The sequence below is a fragment of the Nesoenas mayeri genome, assembly GCF_963082525.1.
Source record: "Nesoenas mayeri genome assembly, chromosome: 5".
Taxonomy (NCBI): domain Eukaryota; kingdom Metazoa; phylum Chordata; class Aves; order Columbiformes; family Columbidae; genus Nesoenas; species Nesoenas mayeri.
In genome coordinates, this window is record NC_137548.1 from 3,052,678 (window position 1) to 3,073,407 (window position 20,730).

A 20,730-nucleotide genomic window follows, 5' to 3' on the forward strand; every position below is an offset into this window, starting at 1 on the left:
TCAAATGAACCAGTCATTTCTTGCCTTCTCTTCAAAGTAACACTTTTAAGTCCTGAAATTTGACTTTGAAGCTGAGATCAATGCTGGTAATGTTCTCATAACACCAACTCCCACTGGAGGTGAAATTGGGAAGGGGGGGGGACTTGTGCTGTATTCAGAGACTCCACACAACACACCAGACAAGCGGTTTTTGCATCAACTGCGCTTCCCTAACTAGGACAGAGAATTTTAATGTTGCAGAGGGGGTTAGAGCCTCACCAGCTCATACTGACCCAGCACCTCTCAAAGCCAAATGACACCTGGTCTGGCTCTCAGCTGCTTCTGTCCCAAGCTCTGTGAAATCCTGGAGGGGCGCAGGCTGCTTATAACACTCCACAGATCAGAAGTAAGAGGGAAATGTGTGTTGTCAGTCAGTGTAAATTCACCAGGCGAGAGTTCGTGCTTCTGTTGGACAAATAAAAAGAATATATATAAAGAAAATCTATGCATTGAAAAACATCAAAAGTCACTCATCTTGTTTCATAGCTAGCCTAAAACGAGGTGAAGACGCTGTGAAATGAGCAATACCTTGAATTCCTGAGTTATAGGTGGTTGATTTATCACTAATTTGTAACTGCCCTCAGTATTATCCAGCGTGGCAGGAAACAAGAAATCAAGCTCAAGAGGGGATTTAATACCTTAAGTGCATTTATTATATCTGCATTCATACACCAGAAAATGTTGATCTTCAAAGCACCGTATGCACACGAACTAGCTAATGACTCCCCATGCAAAGCCACAGCGACAGCTATTTTTAAAACATCTCTTATTTGTTTGTGCTCATAAAAGGCTGTTTTGTGCCACCGGCTGATTTAGCCAAGCATGGGAGGGAGAAGAATGAATGCGAACAGCAGTGGAGGCAAGAGATATGAAATGTCTTGAGCGGGTTCCCCGTGCACCAGTTAATGGAAATGGCTGGATGAAAAAGGAGCAGATAAGGGAAGGCACGACAGAGCCACAAAACAATGAACGCGCTGGAATAAAGTGAGTTGATTACTAGCTAGAAACCCACCTTGGAGGAAAAAAGGCTGCTTACTGATGGTCTTTTCAGTCTAGCACAGAGAAGCGTAGCAAGGAAGAGTAGCAGGAAAAGTCAAGTGATTCAAAGCCTGTCACCAAAGAGAGAATTAGCCTTTGGAATGAGTTACAAAGCCAAATGGTGGATTTCTCACCTCTTTTTTTCAAATGCAGGCAAGGATTTAGAAGACAGCCTATGGAGAGATCTTAGAGCAGGTATACAACTCCTCTTCTGAACTTTCCCACAGCGTGGGACAGCAGGGGGATTGGAATAGATGGTCTTTTGAGGTCCCTTCCAATGCCAAACATACTGTGATACTGTGTGGGACAGCACAGTTGAGCATCCCGGTAACATGGGGAGAGCCGCGGGTTCCTCTGGAGGGACATGGAGTGGTGAGACCTTCCCCACTCCATGATCCTCTGAGGCCAAATTTGGCCTCTGTCCTTTCTCTGACACTCATGGGGGGGACAGATCTGAGGATCCGGACCTTTCGCAGGTCCCATGCCACGCCACCTTCCTCACTCATGTCAAGCCCCCAGCGACCCGTGTGTGGGGAAGTGCTGACCATCCCACAAGCCAGAGCGATTCTGAATTAAATAAATTATAGTGGTCTTCCACGTGTTCGTATCATCAAAAATACAAATGAAAGATGGAAATGCTCATGATGGTGGAGATCCTGGGGAATGAGTATTCCACAGTGTCAGACTGAGCTGTGAGAAACACTTTCCTGCATGTAGGAAACTCCTGTTGAGATGGTCTCTTCTCCCAGTAACAAGGGTAGGACAAGAGGACATGGCCTCAAGTTGCGCCAGGGGAGGTTGAGGTTGGATGTGGGGAACAATTTCTTCCCCAAAGGGCTGTGGGGCATTGGAACAGGCTGCCCAGGGCAGTGCTGGAGTCACCATCCCTGGAGGGCTGGACAGACGGACATGAGGTTCTCAGGACATGGGGCAGTGCCAGGAGTGGGTTATGGTTGGACTCTGTGTTCTTCAGGGTCTTTTCCAACCAAAATGGTTTTATGAACCCCACAGACTACCGTGTCCTTTGGGTGGTCATGAGCCTGGGGAGGGATTTTAGGGGGCTTGGCATGAATAGAGTGCCACCTTTATTTATTTACATAGACTGCAGCCAGCTGAGCTGCTGCTTGGAAGAGAGACCCCCTGAGTGTGCTGGGGGCCAGAGCCACCCCTCACACCCCCTTCCCACCTCAACTGCAGCCCAAAGGAGGCAGCCAGCCCACCACCCCAACCCCGCCTTTAAATAACAGCTGAACTAGTAGGGATGTGGTTGATAGATTGAGACAGGTTCTCCTGCCCCTCTGCTCTGCCCTGGGGAATCTTGTGTCCAGTTGTGGCCCCTCAGTTCCAGCAGGACAGGGAACTGCTGCAGAGAGTCCAGCGCAGCCACCAAGATGCTGCAGGGAGTGGAGCATCTCCCGTGTGAGGAAAGGCTGAGGGAGCTGGGGCTCTGGAGCTGGACAAGAGGACACTGAGGGGGGACTCATTCCTGGGGATCAGTATGGAAAGGGGGAGTGTCAGGAGGATGGAGCCAGGCTCTTCTGGGTGACAACCAATGACAGGACAAGGGGCAATGAGTACAAACTGGAACACAAGAGGTTCCACTTAAATGTGAGAAGAAACTTGTTGGGGGTGAGGGTGTCAGAGCCTGGCCCAGGCTGCCCAGGGGGGTTGTGGAGTCTCCTTCTGTGCAGACATTCCAACCCGCCTGGACACCTTCCTGTGTAACCTCATCTGGGTGTTCCTGCTCCATGGGGGGATTGCACCGGACGAGCTTTCCCGGTCCCTTCAACCCCTGACATCCTGTGCTCCTGTGAACTACCGCCCCCCTCCCTCCCCCGTCCCCTCCCCCGCGGGGCTGGGCGGGGGGAGAGGCCGGGCCGGGCCGGGGCCGCTGCCGCGCTGCGGAGCGCGTGCTGCACCAGGCGGCGGAGTCAGAGCGAGCGCCCCGGCGGCACCGCGGGCTGCGGCGGCCGTGCCCGCGCCGCCCCCCTCCTCCTCCTCTCCTCCTCTCGTCCTCCTCCGCCTCCCGCTGTGCTGCCAGCCCGGCTCCGCTCGGCTCGGCGTCCCGGCGGCCGCCCCGCCAGCGGCTCCCGCCCTCTTATGGATGGGAAAGCAGCACCCAACGGCGTGGCCACCATCGAGGACAGGATCTTGCGGATCACGGGCTACTATGGATATTACCCGGGCTACTCCAGCCAGAAAAGTAAGGCGCCCTCCCGCCTCTCCGCGTCCTTGGTGGGGGGGTTGTGAGGTGGGGAGGTGGCGGCAGAAGCCTGAGGGTGCCTGTAGCCCCCCCCAAATGTCCTCCTCATCCCTCGGGGGGTGCGTGTGGGGGGCTGAGAGCAGCTCCGTGCCCCGGGGAGACCGGGGGGGGCCGGGCGAGCCCTTGGCGCCGCGGCCCGGGGGGAGCGGCGGCGTTTGGCCGCGGAACTTCGGCGCCCGCGGCTCCATCCTGCAGCCAGCGCTCAGGAGCGGTGCGGGGACCTTTCACTGGCATTTCCATATTTTATTATTATTATTATCATTATTATTGTCATTATTTCCATCCTCTCCCCCTCCCACCTCCGCGGGGGGTTTTGCTCGCCCGCTGCTCCGCGAAAAGTTTGGGTCCCGGTGGGTCCCCCCACCCCGGGGCGGCCGCTTCAGCTCCTGGATTATTCATCTTCCTCGCAAAACTAATTAGATTTTTCCAGAAAAGTGGGGAGTTTTACCGAGGGGTTTTCCTTTGCGCTGTTTTAATACGAGACACTTGTGTTTTAGGGGCTTAGTGGTGGTGCTTTTCTTTGCTTTTCCTTAAAAGAAGCAGCTGAAATTGAAGCGGTTGGTCCTTGCAGAAATTCGCTATTTTTATTTGAAGTTTTTAATTAGGAGCAGCGGGTTTCTGGCAGCTGGGAGGACCTTAGTGGGTTTCTCTGAGGTTGTGGGTGTCCCAGTGCTCTGTAGAGCTATTTGAAAGGGGAAGTTACGCTAATGAAAGAAATTATTCATATTTTTCTTTTTGCCGCTGAGGAAATAGATGCATCAGGGTTTTATTGTCTAATAGTTACTTTGGAGTTTGCAAAAGCTGCGACGTGCCGCAGGTTAAAAAACAAAAGGAGGATGGAGGCAAAGGTGGGTGGGAATGAAAAGGAAAAAAAACCAAACCAGAAAACCCCCAAATAAACAGAAAACCCTCTACGTCCTTACATGAGATGAGCACTAAACGAGCAGGATTTCTGCTGTGTGTTTAAACTCCCCTTGAAATCAAAGGGGTGAACTGATTGGCAGGACAGGCAGTGCAGTGCCCTCCATCTCTAATACAGTAATAAACAAAAGCACAATTAATTAACTGCTCGTAGCAGACATACACGTTTGTGGGTCTTTTATGACAGAGGGAAGAAAGGCATGCATTGAACCTGTTAAAATCATTCCTTTGTGTAAGGGTAATCTGAGAAAGCAGTCAAGCCCAGAGGTTGTTTATTATTACTATTATTCAGCTGTTATTATTATCTGCAGCATGGCAGGTGTTAGGGTCACTTGGTGGGGTCAGTTGCTTTGTCTGTAGTCGGAGGAGCTGAGGTGAAGCTCAGAGCAATCGGGAGGAATGTCTGCACCACATCCAGGGACTATTTAAGTCTGAGCCAGGTGGGACCCGTGTTCCGAATTCCGCGGTGGCTCTGGAGGATCTCTACAGTGTGATTTACCCAGGCGGATGAGGGTGCTGGCTTAACACTTTGTCGTGAGTTTGCTTTGGTGGCAGAATGCAATTCTTTCAGTCTGCAGCAATGCCCCCGCTCTCTATCCAAACGCAAACCTGAGCTCAGCGCTGGCAATGCGAGGGGCTCTGCACAGGGAGGCCAGGAGGGGACTGCCCGGGCAAAGCAAAGCTTTCCTAGTCCAGGACCAGGTTCTGCAGATGCTACAAGTTCCATCTGCTTCAAATTAGAGCGTGACAGGAGAGGCCAAGGCTTTCAGAAGTGCTGACTCTTGGGATTCTGTTGCAAATCTCCTGGTGTTTTGCACCTTTGAAGAACGGGTGCTGAGGGAAAACAAAAGCAATTGGTACCTCAGGTTTTGCTGATTTTGTGGTCATCGTGCTTGAAGAGGAAAACTGAATGTGCAACCCAGAGTTATCCCAATACTTCAATGCCCTCAGTTATATGAAAAGCATGTACCCCTTGCAAGTTATGAATGCTTTTTAAAGCCGTCTCAGAAATTTTAGAACCATCATCAGAATTGTTGGAGTGCTTTCAGTTGGTGAATGACTACTGTGTCCTCGTGGCTGTGTGTTTTGGGTTTATAACCAATCTTAGGTTTTGCTGATTGAAGAAGAGAAGCAAAATTTGTGTCCCTCATGCTTGAAGAGGAACACTGAGTGTGTAACCCAGAGTTATCCCAGTGTGTCAGGATTTTCACAAAGATGTTCTGCCTCTACCGAGGAATAAACAGGCACCATTCAGGCATCTTGAACATATACAGCCTCTTGGCACTGGTGCAATGAAAGTCCCTCTTGGAGGTCCTGGCTTGGACAGTTTACTCCATTCTAGACTCAAGTGTTGCCTTCATGTGGCCCTTCAGAGTGCTCCTGACAGTTCTTCTCTCAGCTAATTGCTCAATACAGCCCCAGCACTGTCAAACTGTAAGGGCTTAAGTTGGAAAGTTCGTACAACTGAGTATTCATGTACCTGATATCTCGGTGTATTTTTAAGAGGGCGTGATTTTGTCGCCGCTATCCAAAGTGGTTTTAGTGCAGCTAAATGGTGCCTGTGGCTTTTGTTGGGGACATGCAATGTGCCCAAACTTTCAGGTGGGTTGTGTCCCTACCCTCGCCAGTGGCAGAGGAGCGGTTGTCATGTCATGTAGCATGTGCAGTCATCTCTGATGCTGTCACCTTGCTCCTGAACGGTGCCTGGGGAAGAAGGCAGCTGAGGATGAGCTGTTGTCCCCAAAATGGCTTTGTATTGTCTGCTTCTTGAGTATAGAGTGACTGTCAGCAAGTTTGCTGGTGACACCGAGCTGGGAGGAGTGGTGACACTGGAAGCTGTGCTGCCATCAGAGACCTGGACAGGATGGAGAGCTGGGTGGGGAAAAATTTAATGAAATATAACAAGGGAAACTGTAGAGTCTTGTATCTGGGTAGGAACAACCCCAGGTTCCAGTGTAAATTGGGGAATGACCTGTTGGAGAGCAGTGTAGGGGAAAGGGACCTGGGAGTCCTGGGGACAGCAGAGTGACCATGAGCCAGCACTGGGCCCTTGTGGCCAGGAAGCCAATGGTACCTGGGGTGGGTTAGAAGGGGGTGGTCAGTAGGTCAGAGAGGTTCTCCTGCCCCTCTGCTCTGCCCTGGGGAGACCGCACCTGGAATCTTGTGTCCAGTTGTGGCCCCTGAGTTCCAGCAGGACAGGGAACTGCTGGAGAGAGTCCAGCGCAGGGCAACAAAGAGTCTCCTTCTCTGCAGACATTCCAACCCGCCTGGACACCTTCCTGTGTAACCTCATCTGGGTGTTCCTGCTCCATGGGGGGATTGCACTGGATGAGCTTTCCAGGGCCCTTCCAACCCCTGACATTCTGGGAGTCTGTGATCCCTTGGGTTTGCTCAGCCAACTTGGGCCAGGGACATTTCTCATGATGAGGACAGGTGAGGGCAGGGGGTGGGTGGCTGCTCTTCTACTCACGCTCAAGGGGTCCTGGAATTTGTCAAAAAAAAGCCCAAGGCTCTGTGAATTGTCCCGGTAAATTACATGCCCTGAGTGGATTGGCATTTATTCCGTGGTTTAGCGGGAGGTCACGTCTGGGTTTCCTTGTGAGAAGGCTGAGGACAGATCTGAGGACTGGCCACAGATCACCATGCAATGTTATGTCAGAGTTCTGTCATGTTCAAGGATTGTTATTACAAAGAACTGCAGTATTTTCTAGAGACTTTTGCTTCATCCTCTATATTTGTGTGCACTAACCTACTTCAGACTTGGGAGCGTGCGTGTGATTATTCTTTTGCTAATTTTAAGTCAGGCACTTTTATAATTTTATTTATCCTTAAAAACCAGCTGTTAGAGAAGGAAAATGCCTTGTTTATTTCTCTCTAAGTCATTTGATTAAGCAGAAGCATGTCTTATAGCAAAAAAAAAACAACCCTATATTAGTCACAGGAATTGGAGCAAGATATGATGTGGATTTTTTCCCCACTCTACCTGTTTTGGAGGTGAAAAGGGCTCTTCCTGCTCCCAGTCAGCCTGTGCCTTTGGATGCACGACTTGATCCTTCAGTTCCTGCATTAAAAATGTACAGGGTAGGTATGAGGTCTGTGGCTTCTGTGGGAGGGGAGAGGGGTTGTGTCTCTTTTCCAGTGCATTTCTTCAATGTTACTCCATAATTTCCCAGGGCACGGTGCTGGTGTAGAACAGAGGCTGCCGGTGGTGCTCCCGTGTCCCTGACCCCTTGACTTCACGTTTCAACATGTGCATTTTCATTTGGTCTGATTCAGCTTTTCCATCTACACAAACAGTGGGAAACGTTGTTTCCCCTCCTGATCTTTGCCATAGCTTGTCATCCTTCTCTAACTTTTTGCTGGTAATACAATCGTGTTTAGTGTCTCCAGCCTTAAGGGTACGTGTGTTGTTTATTTATTTTTTTCCTCCTTTTTTTTCTGCTTTCTTTTTTGACTCTTTCCAACTGCCACCCCATCTGCCTTTCATCTCAGCACTGAAAGCTTCTTTACTTCCACACTGCAAAGTTCTTCTCCTTCAAGTCTGTCCTAACACCTTTTCTGTGCCTTGCACCGAATTAAAACGAAGCTTCTCATCTCTCATCTTCATCAGCTTCACCAAGTCCACCTCCAAGTCAAGCAGCCCCTGCCTGTGTAATGACTTTTTGCTGGAGCCCTTTCCACCATCCACGCAGTTTTATGTCTTGTCCTGGCTCTCAGCATCGCAGATGTGTGTTTCCGTACCGCTGTTTTCTCAGAAAACAAGAAAAAGAACAAGCAGCACAAGCAACACAAGAACACCACAACCCTGCTGAAAATGCAGTGGCTGCGCTTGTTCTCCTGGCTCTTCACGGGGGCCATCACCTTTCCTTTTTCATCATATTGCTTCTCTTAATATGTAAAGCTTATCTCTGACCTTCTGGCATCTCTCCTTCAGCTCGGGAGGGTTTGGTTCCCACTGCTTCAGAATGCCACCCTTCAGCAGGCATTTGCTAGACATTTAAGCATTTATACGTTGTCCTGTGCTGCTTCAGGCTCCCCATCTCCTCTCCTTCAGGTCTGCTCTGAAACCTGTGCAAGCCCCTGCAAGCAGAGCTTGGTGTCTGTGCAGCAGTGGGGACATCGGCCGTGTCCCTGCGGACACGTTGTGATGGTGGGTGACCACCTCTGTGGTGCAGCAGTGGGGACGTCGGCCGTGTCCCTGGGGATACGCTGTGATGGTGGGTGACCACCCCTGTGGTGCAGCAGTGGAGATGTCGGCCGTGTCCCTGGGGACACGTTGTGATGGTAGGTGACCACCCCTGTGGTGCAGCAGTGGGGACGTTGGCCGTGTCCCTGCGGACACGTTGTGATGGTGGGTGACCACCCCTGTGGTGCAGCAGTGGGGACATTGGCCGTGTCCCTGGGGACACGCTGTGATGGTGGGTGACCACCCCTGTGGTGCAGCAGTGGGGATGTCGGCCGTGTCCCTGGGGACACGCTGTGATGGTGGGTGACCACCCCTGTGGTGCAGCAGTGGGGATGTCGGCCGTGTCCCTGGGGACACGCTGTGATGGTGGGTGACCACCCCTGTGGTGCAGCAGCGTGGTCAGATGTGTCTGCAGGGAACCCTTCCAGCAATGCGTGTGTCCTTGGTGGTGCTTGGCGCCTGGGAACAAAACGCTAAACCTGTCCTTAACTTCAGCACAGTTGCTGAGAAGAGTAAGCTTTGTGTTTTCTTATTTCACTGGAACAGCTCAAGCAAGGTCTCGTGGTTTCAATTGGCAGCTTAAGCCTCAAGTCAGCAATGGACTTAAGCATCTGCTTAAGCCTGAACTTGCACTAAGCCACTGGGCTTTGACAATGTGTTTAAAGTTAAGTCCATGCTTAATTGCTTTGCTTAATAAGACTGGGATTACAGGCGCGCTGAGCCAGCATCAGTGGGTTGGCAGTTCAGCTCCCTTGCAGAGTCGAAGGCTGTGGAGCGGAAACCTAACTCGGGAACATGGGAGGGAATATTTTCCTGGCTATTAGAGCAGCTGTGCCAGCAGCTCTGCTGCAGCATGGATCACATGGTGAGCCCGGATCATCACCGTGCGTGCTGAGCACCCTGCTCCCGGTGCTTGTCGCTTCCAGCCTCGGGAACCAAGTCTCGCTCTGATTACTGGAGCACCCGGCTGCTTCTCCAGCAGTTCGCAAAACCCCCGGTTTCTCCATGCAGAGCACGCTCGACATCGACAGGAGAGGCTGGGAAAGGAGCACTCGAGGGGAAGGGGCTTTGATATTTTTGGTGTGTGAGGCTGGTTTCACCGAGCTGTGTTTGAGGGGGTCAGGGCAGTGGTGTCTGCATCGCTCTCTGAGCTGAAGTCTCAGGGCTGCTTCAGCCTGTACCAACCGTGCAGCCACCCTGTGCCATCCAACAGCATTTGGGTTGCAAGGGCTCCAGATAAGCTTTATTTCAAAGCTCTTCCTTATGGCTGGGCAGTGATTTCCCTTTCTGGTGGTTTTTCTGTGGAAGATGTGCTGCCGTGCGGGCTGGATTGCAATCCGTAGCCTTAAGAGTCTTCTTTTTTCCCCCACAAGCTCTGGAGGCACAAGCGGATGTCTTGGTGTGGGATGCAGTCCTGTTGTAGTTGCTTCCCCTTGCAGGCTTGTCTCTCTGTTCAGGTAGAAAAACCCCCCAAATAAATCTATGGCTTTATATTGTGTCAGCACTGGTAGCAATAACTTATGAAGTAATTTCTTTCAGAAAAAAAAAATTATAAATATTATATAAAAACTCATTTGCCCATTAATTTTGGGAGGATGGGGTGCATGTTGTTTGAAGTAGGGCCAGGCTTTGCGCAGGTTTGTTTGCACTGGGAGGGACATTGGGGCGGCTGGAAGTGCCCTTCATCTAGGGACTCGAACAATTTTGGGGGACAAGGGGTCTCATTAGAGGGAACTGGTTCAGCCCTTGGCCTTGTCAGGGATTGATTTGGTCTCTTTGGATCAAACCCGGGAGAGATGAGCCACGAAATTATGGTACCTGGGTACACCATGGCGTATGGGCACATGGGTGGATTTAAATCAGCAATGGGGACCAGGGTGATGGGGAGCGTATCCTTGCATGACAAAGCTTGGCTTGCTTAGGCTGGCCAAGATGGGAACATGGCTCCTGCACTAGAAACATCTTGGGAGGACGAACAGGGAATGTAGGAAAGGAGAATTATTTAAACTGAAGCAGCATGTTGGCACACAGACAAATGGGTATGAGCAGGCCATGAATAAATTAAGGCTGGAAATTAGCAGAAGGCTGAAATTAATGGCCAGAAAGTCTTTCCCAGCCTTATGTATCTAAATAAGAATTATTTCCCAAGCTTTAAAGATATCTCGTAAAACAGTTTGCCACAATTTTGAGAAAAATTACTCGTATTTGGCAGGGGAAATTGAGACAGTAAGGGGTGTGTGTGGATGTTAATTTGTCAGAGATTGTGCAGAACAAGCCATGATGTCTGATCACAGAATCCCAGAATGGCAGGGATCGGAAGGGCCCTGGAAAGCTCATCCAGTGCAATCCCCCCATGGAGCAGGAACACCCAGATGAGGTTACACAGGAAGGCGTCCAGGCGGGTTGGAATGTCTGCAGAGAAGGAGACTCCACAGCCCCCCTGGGCAGCCTGGGCCAGGCTCTGCCACCCTCACCGGGAAGAAGTTTCTTCTCACATTTAAGTGGAACCTCTTGTGTTCCAGTTTGAGCCCATTGCCCCTTGTCCTATCACTGGTTGTCACCCAGAAGAGCCTGGCTCCATCCTCCTGACACTCCCCCTTTCCATATTGATCCCCATGAATGAGTCCCCCCTCAGTCTCCTCTTGTCCAGCTCCAGAGCCCCAGCTCCCTCAGCCTTTCCTCACACGGGAGATGCTTCACTCTCTTCAGCATCTTTGTTGCCCTGATGGACCCATCTTTTCCTCCACTGGTGACTACACAGCAAATCTTGTGCTGAACTTGGCCTGGTGCTCAGTTTGCTAGAGGTGCGGAGAAGAGAGATCCCTCATTTTGACTGTCCTTCCAGCACTCTTTCCCTCACGTTGTCTTCTCCATCCTCTCAGACAGGCAGGTGTGTAGAATCATAGAGTAGTTTGGGTTGGAAAGGACCTTCCAAGCCCATCCATTGCCACCCCTGCCACGAGCAGGGACATCTTCAGCAGCTCAGGTTGCTCAGAGCCCCGTCCAGCCTGGCCTGGGATGTCTCCAGGGATGGTTCAGCCACCACCTCTCTGGCCAACCTGGGCCAGGCTCTCACCACCCTCAGGGCCAACAATTTCTTCCTCATGTCCAGCCTGAATCTCCCTCCTTTAGTTTGAAACCATCACCCCTTGTCCTGCCACAGCAGGCCCTGCTGGTCTTGGTTAAATGTGGTAAAATAATATTACGAAATGACAGATGGTTCTGAGCAAGCCTTTATCCTTCCAAAGCTTGCATTCCTTTTTTATTAGTAGCTTTAAAAATTAGCAGTTATTTCTTCTGCACATTTGGAAACTGATGGGCTTTTGCTCAGCTACGTGCATGAGAATTGACCCATGAAAATGGATTTGCGGCTTGCTGGATTTTTTCACACAAACCTCCTGCTGGATGATCGCAATAATGAATAATGAAAATGCCCGCGGAAAAGAAAATAGTCGCTGTCTCTTTGTGGCAAATGTGCAAATAGGGTGGGGAGGAATAAAGCGAACTGTTTAACGGAGTGGTTGAATTATTCACCAAAAGTAAGTGGGCCGGCTCTACTTAGTGAGAATGAAAATCCTTGTGGTAAGGTGAAGTGGGGCTCCCTGGTGGCCCTGCGAATTTGGGCTGGTCCTCTGCAAAATGGCCAATCTCGCCGCAGGCACCTTTCTGATATTCCTTCACAACCAGAATGATTCCTCCTGACTTTGCTTGCAAATGCTGTCGATAAAATGGACTTGCATTTCCTGCGTTCCCTGGGTTGGGGTAGCAAAGTGAGGGGGTGGGAAGGGTGTTCTTGTTGTCCTCTTTTAGGGGTGAGGAAGGGCTCTCTCCTGGGTTAGAACTGGCTGGAGGGCCGGGCCCAGAGAGTGCTGGTGAATGGGGCTGCATCCAGCTGGTGGCCGGTCGCTAGTGGTGTTCCCCAGGGACACCTGTTTAACATCTTTATTGATGATTTAGATGAGGGGATTGAGACCATCATCAGCAAATTTGCTGATGACACCAAGTTGGGAGGGAGTGTCAACCTGCTGGAAGGCAGGAGCGCTCTGCAGAGGGATCTGGATGGACTGGAAAAATGGGCTGATTCCAATGGGATGAAGTTCAACAAGGCCAAGTGGCGGGTCCTGCACTTTGGCCACAACAGCCCCCTGCAGCTACAGGCTGGGCACAGAGTGGCTGGAGAGCAGTCAGGCAGAAAGGGACCTGGGGGGACTAATGGACAGGAAGCTCAACATGAGCCAACAGTGTGCCCAGGTGGCCAAGAAGGCCAATGGGATCCTGTCCTGTATCCAAACCAGCGTGGTCAGCAGGACAAGGGCAGTGATCCTTCCCCTGTGCTCTGCATTGGGGAGGCCACACCTGGAGTGTTGTGTTCAGTTCTGGGCCCTCAGCTCAGGAAAGAGATTGAAGTGCTGGAGCGGGTCCAGAGAAGAGCAACAAGACTGGGGAAGGGACTGGAACACAAGCCCTATGGGGAGAGGCTGAGGGAGCTGGGCTTGTTTAGTCTGGAGAAGAGGAGGCTTAGAGCTGAGCTCAGCACTCTCTAGAACTACCTGAAGGGCAGTTCTAGCCAGGTGGGGATTGGGCTCTTCTCCCAGGCATCAGCAATAGGACAAGGGGCCATGGGCTTCAACTCTGCCAGGGGAAATTGAGGCTGGAGATGAGAAAGCAATTCTGTGCAGAGAGAGTGGTCAGGCATTGGAATGGCTGCCCAGGGAGGTGCTGGACTCACTGGCCCTCGAGGTTTTGAAACTGAGATTGGACATGGCACTTAGTGCCATGATCTGGTCAATGGACTGGAGTTGGACCAACGTTTGGACTGGATGATCTCTGAGGGCTTTTCCAACCCACTCCATTCTGTGATTCTGTGTGTGATTTTTTTTTTTTTCTTGTTTTGATTTCCTTATGAGCTAATGCATGGGAGCAGGATTTGGGTCTGGGGTGGAAGGTGTTTGTTTTCTGCCATTTCTGATGATCTCAAAGCTCTTTCTTGTCTCAGTGCTATTTTGGCTGGTGCAAGAGGAGCTTCCATGCGTGTTTTGAGTCTCATTTACATTTCCAATTACATTTTTTTGGAGCGTAAAGGAGAGGGAAGCACCAGCATGGTGGTTCATGGATCAGTATGAGTCCACCAAAACAGTTCTACCAAATCCATTACTAGATGTTTAGATGAGGTTCTTAGGGTCATGGTTTAGTGCTGGAGTTAGATGAGGTGATGGTTGGACTCGATGATCCTGAGGTTCTCTTCCAGCTGAAATGATTCTGTGATTCTATGGTAGACCTGGTGGTGATCTCTCCATCCAATGTGAGAAAGAAATTGTAGCTCGAAGCCAAACTGGTGGCTCTTCCCATGTAATTTCTTCGCATTTCGGGCATTTTGTGCTTGGGTTATGACTGGGAAGTGGCTGTTGATGGCACTGAAGCAGTATTGCTTGAGCAATTGCCTGCTGAAGCAATACAACCATCTCCATTCCAGCAGAGGATGAGTCTTCTGGGGGACATTTTTGACGAGGACTAGCATACACCTCTATTATTGATGGGATAGCTGAAGATGCTGTACACTTCACTCAAAAATAGTGTCCTGTTGGGGACTGATTTTTGTTTTCTTTTTTGTTTCATATGATTCATAGGAACACAACCGTCCGGGTCCATTCCAGCTAATGGGCATCGTATACCTGAGTGTTTAAGGACAACATTGCTGTGCCTGTGTAAGATAAGCGTGAATCAGGGCCAGAACACATGTTCTCTGTCCAAGACAGGAAAGCGATTGCATTAGTTTGCACAGAGTGATTTATATTCATTATCTTAAAGTAATACGGCATAGCTGTTACAGCGCAGTTTATAGTGTAGTCGTTATGACCCTTTTCTTTCATATGTCTAAATCCCGGGGCTTTAAACCCTTTTCTTAGGCAAGAAATGTGGAATTTGCAGCCTTGGAGTTGCATGGGTGCAGATTGGGGTTTTTCTCTGTAGTGCCAGAAATAACCTGTTGTGTGATATGTTACAGGGGCTGGAATTTGTAGCAGCTTGTGTGCAAGTGTGATGCTTCTCAGGGCTCCACCAGAGGAAGTTTTTCAATGCTGACAGCGTGGATGGTAGGAAAGTGAACTCTTTGTGGTGTTTCTGTACCACGATTTGGTCTTCTACCTGAGAAGGGTTGTTTCTACACGTAGGAAGGCATTGACTCAGTTGTCAATACTCAGTGAGGCTGCGAACACAAAGAACTTGTGGTAAATTATTGAACTTAGCGTTGGCCAGGAAGATGGGAAAGAAGAACACGTCTGATGAAGTTTCCTTGTTTTTCCTATCAGTTCTTGTGTCTTTCCAGGGTGGGATGGAGTGGGGAAAAAACAGCGAGGGATTAGATAAGAAGAAAACTTTAAATATTTTGAGGACATTTTTTCTGAGAAAAAACAATTCAGACTGGTGAAGTGTCTGGAATTCACTGAAGAAGTGGCACTTCTCACATGCATTAAAAAAAAAGCCTTGGAGGAATCACAGAATCATTTTGGTTGGAAAAGACCTTTAAGATCATTGAGTCCAACCATTAGCCTGACACTGCCAAGTCCGCCACTAAACCATGTCCCCAAGAACATCATCTGCGTGTCTTTCAAACACCTCCATGGATGGTGACTCCACCACTTTCCTGGGCAGCCTGTTCCAATGCTCAACAACCCTCAGGAAGGAACAAAAGACATTTTTTCAGCCGAAAAACTTAGTTGAGCTGTTGATGTGTCGAGCCATATGTGTCTTGCCGAGGTGATTCATCCAGTATGAGGCCGGACTTGTGTCACTCTTCTTGGGGAACCGTTGGGGTTGATTTATCCGTGGTTGTGCGCCACAAAGCTCGGCAGTCGGAGGGGCATTGCACTGACTTCAGCGTGCGGTTACCTGCACAACTGCTGTTCTTAGGGACATGGTTTAGTGGTAGACTCAAGCGTGTTGGGTTAACAGTTGGACTCAATGATCTTAAAGGTCTTTTCCAACCAAAACAATTCTGTGATTTCTATGGTTCACCTGCACAACTGCTGTCGGACCCGGTGTCTCCACAGGGGCATGGGTCCAGGAGTGTGCCTTCTGAAGGCCATCTGGTCTCCAGTGCCCCGCTGGCTGTGCAGAGGGTTGACTTAAAGGTTGAGGTTGTACTTTTATGTAGCATGGAAGAGGCTCCTTAGCTGGGTTTTGTGATGCGTCCTGTTTGTTTCCACCTGTTCGCTGTTGGAAAGGAGGTTAATTAGATCAAATGAGGGCAGGTCTATTTCTAACCAGTGTCTGGACAGTGGGTTTGTGCACTTCTGCTTTGAAGTAAAGTCAGAGAAACTGTTCTGAGCATCTTGTGAAGACAGGAATCCTCGACTGTGGGCTTAGAGAAGTCAGCTAGAAGAAAAGATGTCTGTATCACAGGATCACAGAATGTGAGGGACCGGAAGGGACCTGGAAAGCTCATCCAGTGCAATCCCCCCATGGAGCAGGAACACCCAGATGAGGTTACACAGGAAGGTGTCCAGGCAGGTTGGAATGTCTGCAGAGAAGGAGACTCCACAACCCCCTGGGCAGCCTGGGCCAGGCTCTGACACCCTCACTGAGAAGAAGTTTCTTCTCAAATTTAAGTGGAATCTCTTGTGGAACCTATAAGTGGAACCTTAAGTGGAACCTATTACCCCTTGTCCTATCACTGGTTGTCACCGAGAAGAGCCTGGCTACATCCTCCTGACACTCACCCTTTCTAGATTGATCACCATGAATGAGATCACCCCTCAGTCTCCTCCAAAAAAAAGGATCCAGTACCCTCAGTATGTGGGAAGACTCTAGAGAACTTGCTACAGGAAAGCTCTTGAGGTGCTGAGTGAGTTTTAAGAAGGGAACGGAGCTGGTGAGGGGCTGGAGCACAAGTGTGATGGAGCGGCTGAGGGACCTGGGAGGTTCAGCTGGAGAACAGGAGCTGAGGGGAGACCTTCTGATCTCTGAACTGCCTGAAAGGAGCTTGGAGCCAGGGGGGTCGGGCTCTGCTCCCCAGGAACAAGCGCCAGGAGCAGAGGAAACGGCCTCAAGTTGCGCCAGGGGAGGTTGAGGTTGGATGTGGGGAACAATTTCTTCCCCAAAGGGCTGTGGGGCATTGGAACAGGCTGCCCAGGGCAGTGCTGGAGTCACCATCCCTGGAGGGGTTTAAAAGACACATAGATGAGGTTCTCATGGACATGGTTTAGTGGTGGACTTGACAGTGGTGGGTTAACAGTTGGACTCGATGATCGTAAATATCTTTTCCAACCAAAACAATTCTGTGATTTCTATGGTTCACACTTTGCACAGATGCAACCAAAGTTTCCAAGGCAGACACCTGCAATTACCGCTCTGGTGGGCACGTACATGGGACTTAGCTGCAGTGCTCTCAGATTTGTGTGCTTAACTTTTAGAGGCACTTATTTGAAAATGTACCTCTTAATTATTGTCGGTGTAAAACATTTATACAGTGTAATGAAGTTCTGTAGCACTTTGCAGTGATAAGACTTTTACTTTGCTACTGTAAGGAGGCAGAAAATAGGACCTACAGCTCTCAGATTTACCCCATGTAGGGGAATGGAAAGTAGAAGAAATCTGTCACTATCACCATGCACATTATTAAAAGATGGTGGGTTTGGTCTCTTGTTTTAGCTGGGATCTCAGATTTGCTGCACAAATAATAGTAAGGGACCAATCTCAAATGACTTCGGTCAGATTTACTGTAGTTCCAGAGCTGCTCAGAGATGTGGGGTGTTCACAGCTGAGGGTGTTGTTGGTTTAGTTGTAGACAAAAGTTAAGCCCCTTTTCAAGGATTTTCTGATTAATGTAGGTCTGGAGAACAGCATCAAGGTTCTGATCCTTTTCTCTGCTTTTTCTTTCTTTCTTTTGTTAACATTGCCCAAATTTTTCTGTTTCCTTCTTTGGGACTGTGGACAGGTAATGTAGTTTGGAACAGCTTGAATTACCAAATATCCTTTATGCACATGATGAGAAGATTCATATGTCTTAATTTGAGGGTTATGGTCATTATCTCCTGTCACATTCAGGGCTTCATAAGCAGGTCTCTCTGGATGCCAGCTGGAACAACAAAGTGCAGTTAGAACTGAATATGTAGGTACTGGGTGTTCTGGTGCATTGATGCTTTTGCTGTGTATTTCAGAGGTTTAAGCCATTTTCCTTGGCCCAGGCTTTCCCTTTTCATCCTATGAACCTCCCTGTGTCTGTAGCATCAGTCTGGGCTTGTTAAAGGAAAGATCTGAAAGGAAATAATATTTGTTGCCTTTGATGTGCAGAGCCTTTTTTTTTTGTAGGCTACGAACAAAAACTGTGTCTGTGTATCCCCAAGCTGAACATGATTGCTGTTCCCAGCCTTCCTCTGAGAGCAGGCTTTGACATCATTCATACTCTATAATTTATGGTATTTTTGGAGCAGTCTGTTAAGGGCTGGAAGAGAGTAAAAGGGATGATTTAGAAAGGAAAGAATAGCCCTGTGCCTTGTGGTGGGTCTGTGAGCAAGCACATTCCACACAGAATCCCAGAATGTCAGGGGTTGAAGGGACCTGGAAAGCTCATCCAGTGCAATCCCCCCATGGAGCAGGAACACCCAGATGAGGTTACACAGGAAGGTGTCCAGGCGGGTTGGAATGTCTGCAGAGAAGGAGACTCCACAACCCCCTGGGCAGCCTGGGCCAGGCTCTGACACCCTCACCGGGAAGAAGTTTCTTCTCAAATTGAAGTGGAACCTCCTGTGTTCCAGTTTGCACCCATTGCCCCTTGTCCTATCACTGGTTGTCACCAGAAGAGCCTGGCTCCATCCTCCTGACACTCCCCCTTTCCATATTGATCCCCAGGCATGAGTCCCCCGTCAGTGTCCTCTTGTCCAGCTCCAGAGCCCCAGCTCCCTCAGCCTTTCCTCACACGGGAGATGCTCCACTCCCTTCAGCATCTTGGTGGCTGCGCTGGACTCTCTCCAGCAGTTCCCTGTCCTGCTGGAACTCAGGGGCCCAGAACTGGACACAAGATTCCAGGTGTGGTCTCCCCAGGGCAGAGCAGAGGGGCAGGAGAACCTCTCTGACCTACTGACCACCCCCTTCTAACCCACCCCAGGTCCCATTGGCTTCCTGGCCACAAGGGCCCAGTGCTGGCTCATGGTCACCCTGCTGTCCCCAGGACCCCCAGGTCCCTTTCCCCTACACTGCTCTCTAATAGGTCATTCCCCAACTTACACTGGAACCCGGGGTTGTTCCTGCCCAGATTCAAGACTCTACACTTGCCCTTGTTCTATTTCATTACATTTCTCCCCGCCCAGCTCTCCAGCCTGTCCAGGTCTCTGATGGCAGCACAGCTTCCAGTGTCACCCACTCCTCCCAGCTCGATGTCACCAGCAAACTTGCTGACAGTCACTCTATTCCCTCATCCAAGTCATTGATGAATATATTGAATAACACCGGCCCCAGCACTGCCCCCTGAGGCACTGCACTGGATACAGGCCTCAACTGGACTCTGCCCCATTGACCACGACTCTCTGGCTTCTTCCCTTTGGCCAGTTCACAGTCACCTCACTACCCGGTTGTCCAGACCGCACTCCCTCAGTTCAGCTGTGAGGATGCTGTGGGACACTCTGTCAAATTCCTGCTCTTTGGAGTTGCTACTGAGTCTCTCTTTTGTCATGGAATATATATATATATAAATATAAATGTATTTAAGATGAACTTGTTTTGCCTAATGTAAGCACTTGCTCCTTGTCAAACACATCCTTGTATACCCTGTTAGGACTTTGCACCTCATTCCTGGGTGTTTTAAAAGCAGATTACAGAATGTCTTGTAACTCGTCATCTGTTTATTGTTTTAACCTGGTTTCTTAAGGAAACAAGGCTCATGTGAACATCACATCTCTGTCCCTACTCCCTTCTCCTGTAACGTTTGAATCTACTGGCCAAATCCAAGCAAAATTTACCAGGAGTCAGGGAATGTGAAAGGCTTGGAGCCCTGATGACCTTATAAAAGCAGGTAGAAAAGGGGGACCTCTGGGTTCTCCCGCACTGAGAAAGCTGTAGAATTTGCCTCCACTCCTGAAGATATAAAATTTTGGGGGTCTTATCAAAGATGATGCATCAAGTTAACATGCAGCTTTGGACAGTGCTCAACAGGAGCTGTGTGAACAAGAGTATAATGCCAGTTCCTGGTGCACTTCCATCCTCCTTTGGTGTGTGCCTTGGAAAGTTCTTGGTATATGTATATTTTAGCGTCTTTTGATGGATATGTTTTTCATTAATTTGTCTAATTGCTTTTTAAACACTGAGGAACCTGGCCAGAAGACACAACTCTGTAGGAAAGTGGTTTTGTCCACTTTGTTGTTGTAGCATTGCTTGTCTCTGCTGTTGGGTCTTTGGATACGGCTCTTCAGATGGTGGATGGGGGGAACTCCCATGGAGTCTTGGATCCAGTTACCCCCATATACGTGGAGACAGAGGAGGGGAAAGGAAACAAAACGTTGGCCTATTTGGTGTGAATAAGCATCTTGTGAAGCCAACGCATCTTTTATTTCATAACTCCTTCCAGCACATAGATACTGGCCTGGAGATGTTGGCTTCATACTGTTTGGCTACTTCTCCAGGCTGTGCTGGGGTGACAGTGTCGAGGGTTTAGATTGCGGGGTGACAGTAAAACCCTGGCAGATGCATTGTTAACCTCCCTCTTCCCTCCTCCTCCCCCTTTCGGCCCTTCCTCTCCCCCTTCCCACTCAGGTCAGGGGATCGAGAGGGAAAGAAGGACAGAGAGAAGAGAGTTGGAAAAATTAACAATGTTTTACTAATGCTACTGATAAGAATAGAGAAAATAATACAAAATATACAAAACCAATCTTGAAAGTCTCAGCAACTGCAGAGCCGGCAGCCGAAGTCCTGGACTGGACTCTGCAGCCAACCGGAGCTGGATTCAGTCTGTCACTGGCCTCAGTTCGCAGGGACGACTCGCAAGGTCCTCTCCTAATGTCACCATAAGGAATAGGGATGAGATCCTCGTGATCTCCCACTTTTATATGAAGTATCACGTGAATGGGATGTTATACACAGTTGGGCAGTTCCTTGGTCACCTGTTTCTCGTTGTCCCTCTGGCGAGATGTCCATCCGTGCTTATCAATAACTTCGCATTCCATTGCTGTGTTCACCAAAACATGTATCTGGTTCTCCAGGAAAATGCAGCTGATATGAAGCTTTAGCTGACAGGCAAATGCACTAAAAGAGAAACTTGTTTTTAACAAAACCAGGACAGCCAGGAATCTCA

At 49.5% G+C, this 20,730-nt stretch overlaps 1 protein-coding gene across 2 annotated transcripts in view; it reads left to right on the forward strand.

Annotated features, from left to right (window-relative positions):
* Window positions 1-3,177: 3,177 nt before the first annotated feature.
* Window positions 3,178-20,730, forward strand: part of SLC35F4 (solute carrier family 35 member F4) — a gene marked incomplete at both ends in the record, with an annotated part of 144,851 nt that continues 127,298 nt past the window's right edge. For both annotated transcript variants that reach the window (XM_080344834.1, XM_080344835.1), the window contains one exon: window positions 3,178-3,280. In XM_080344834.1, the coding sequence (XP_080200960.1) occupies window positions 3,178-3,280 (103 nt within the window). The remainder of the gene's footprint in view (window positions 3,281-20,730) is intronic.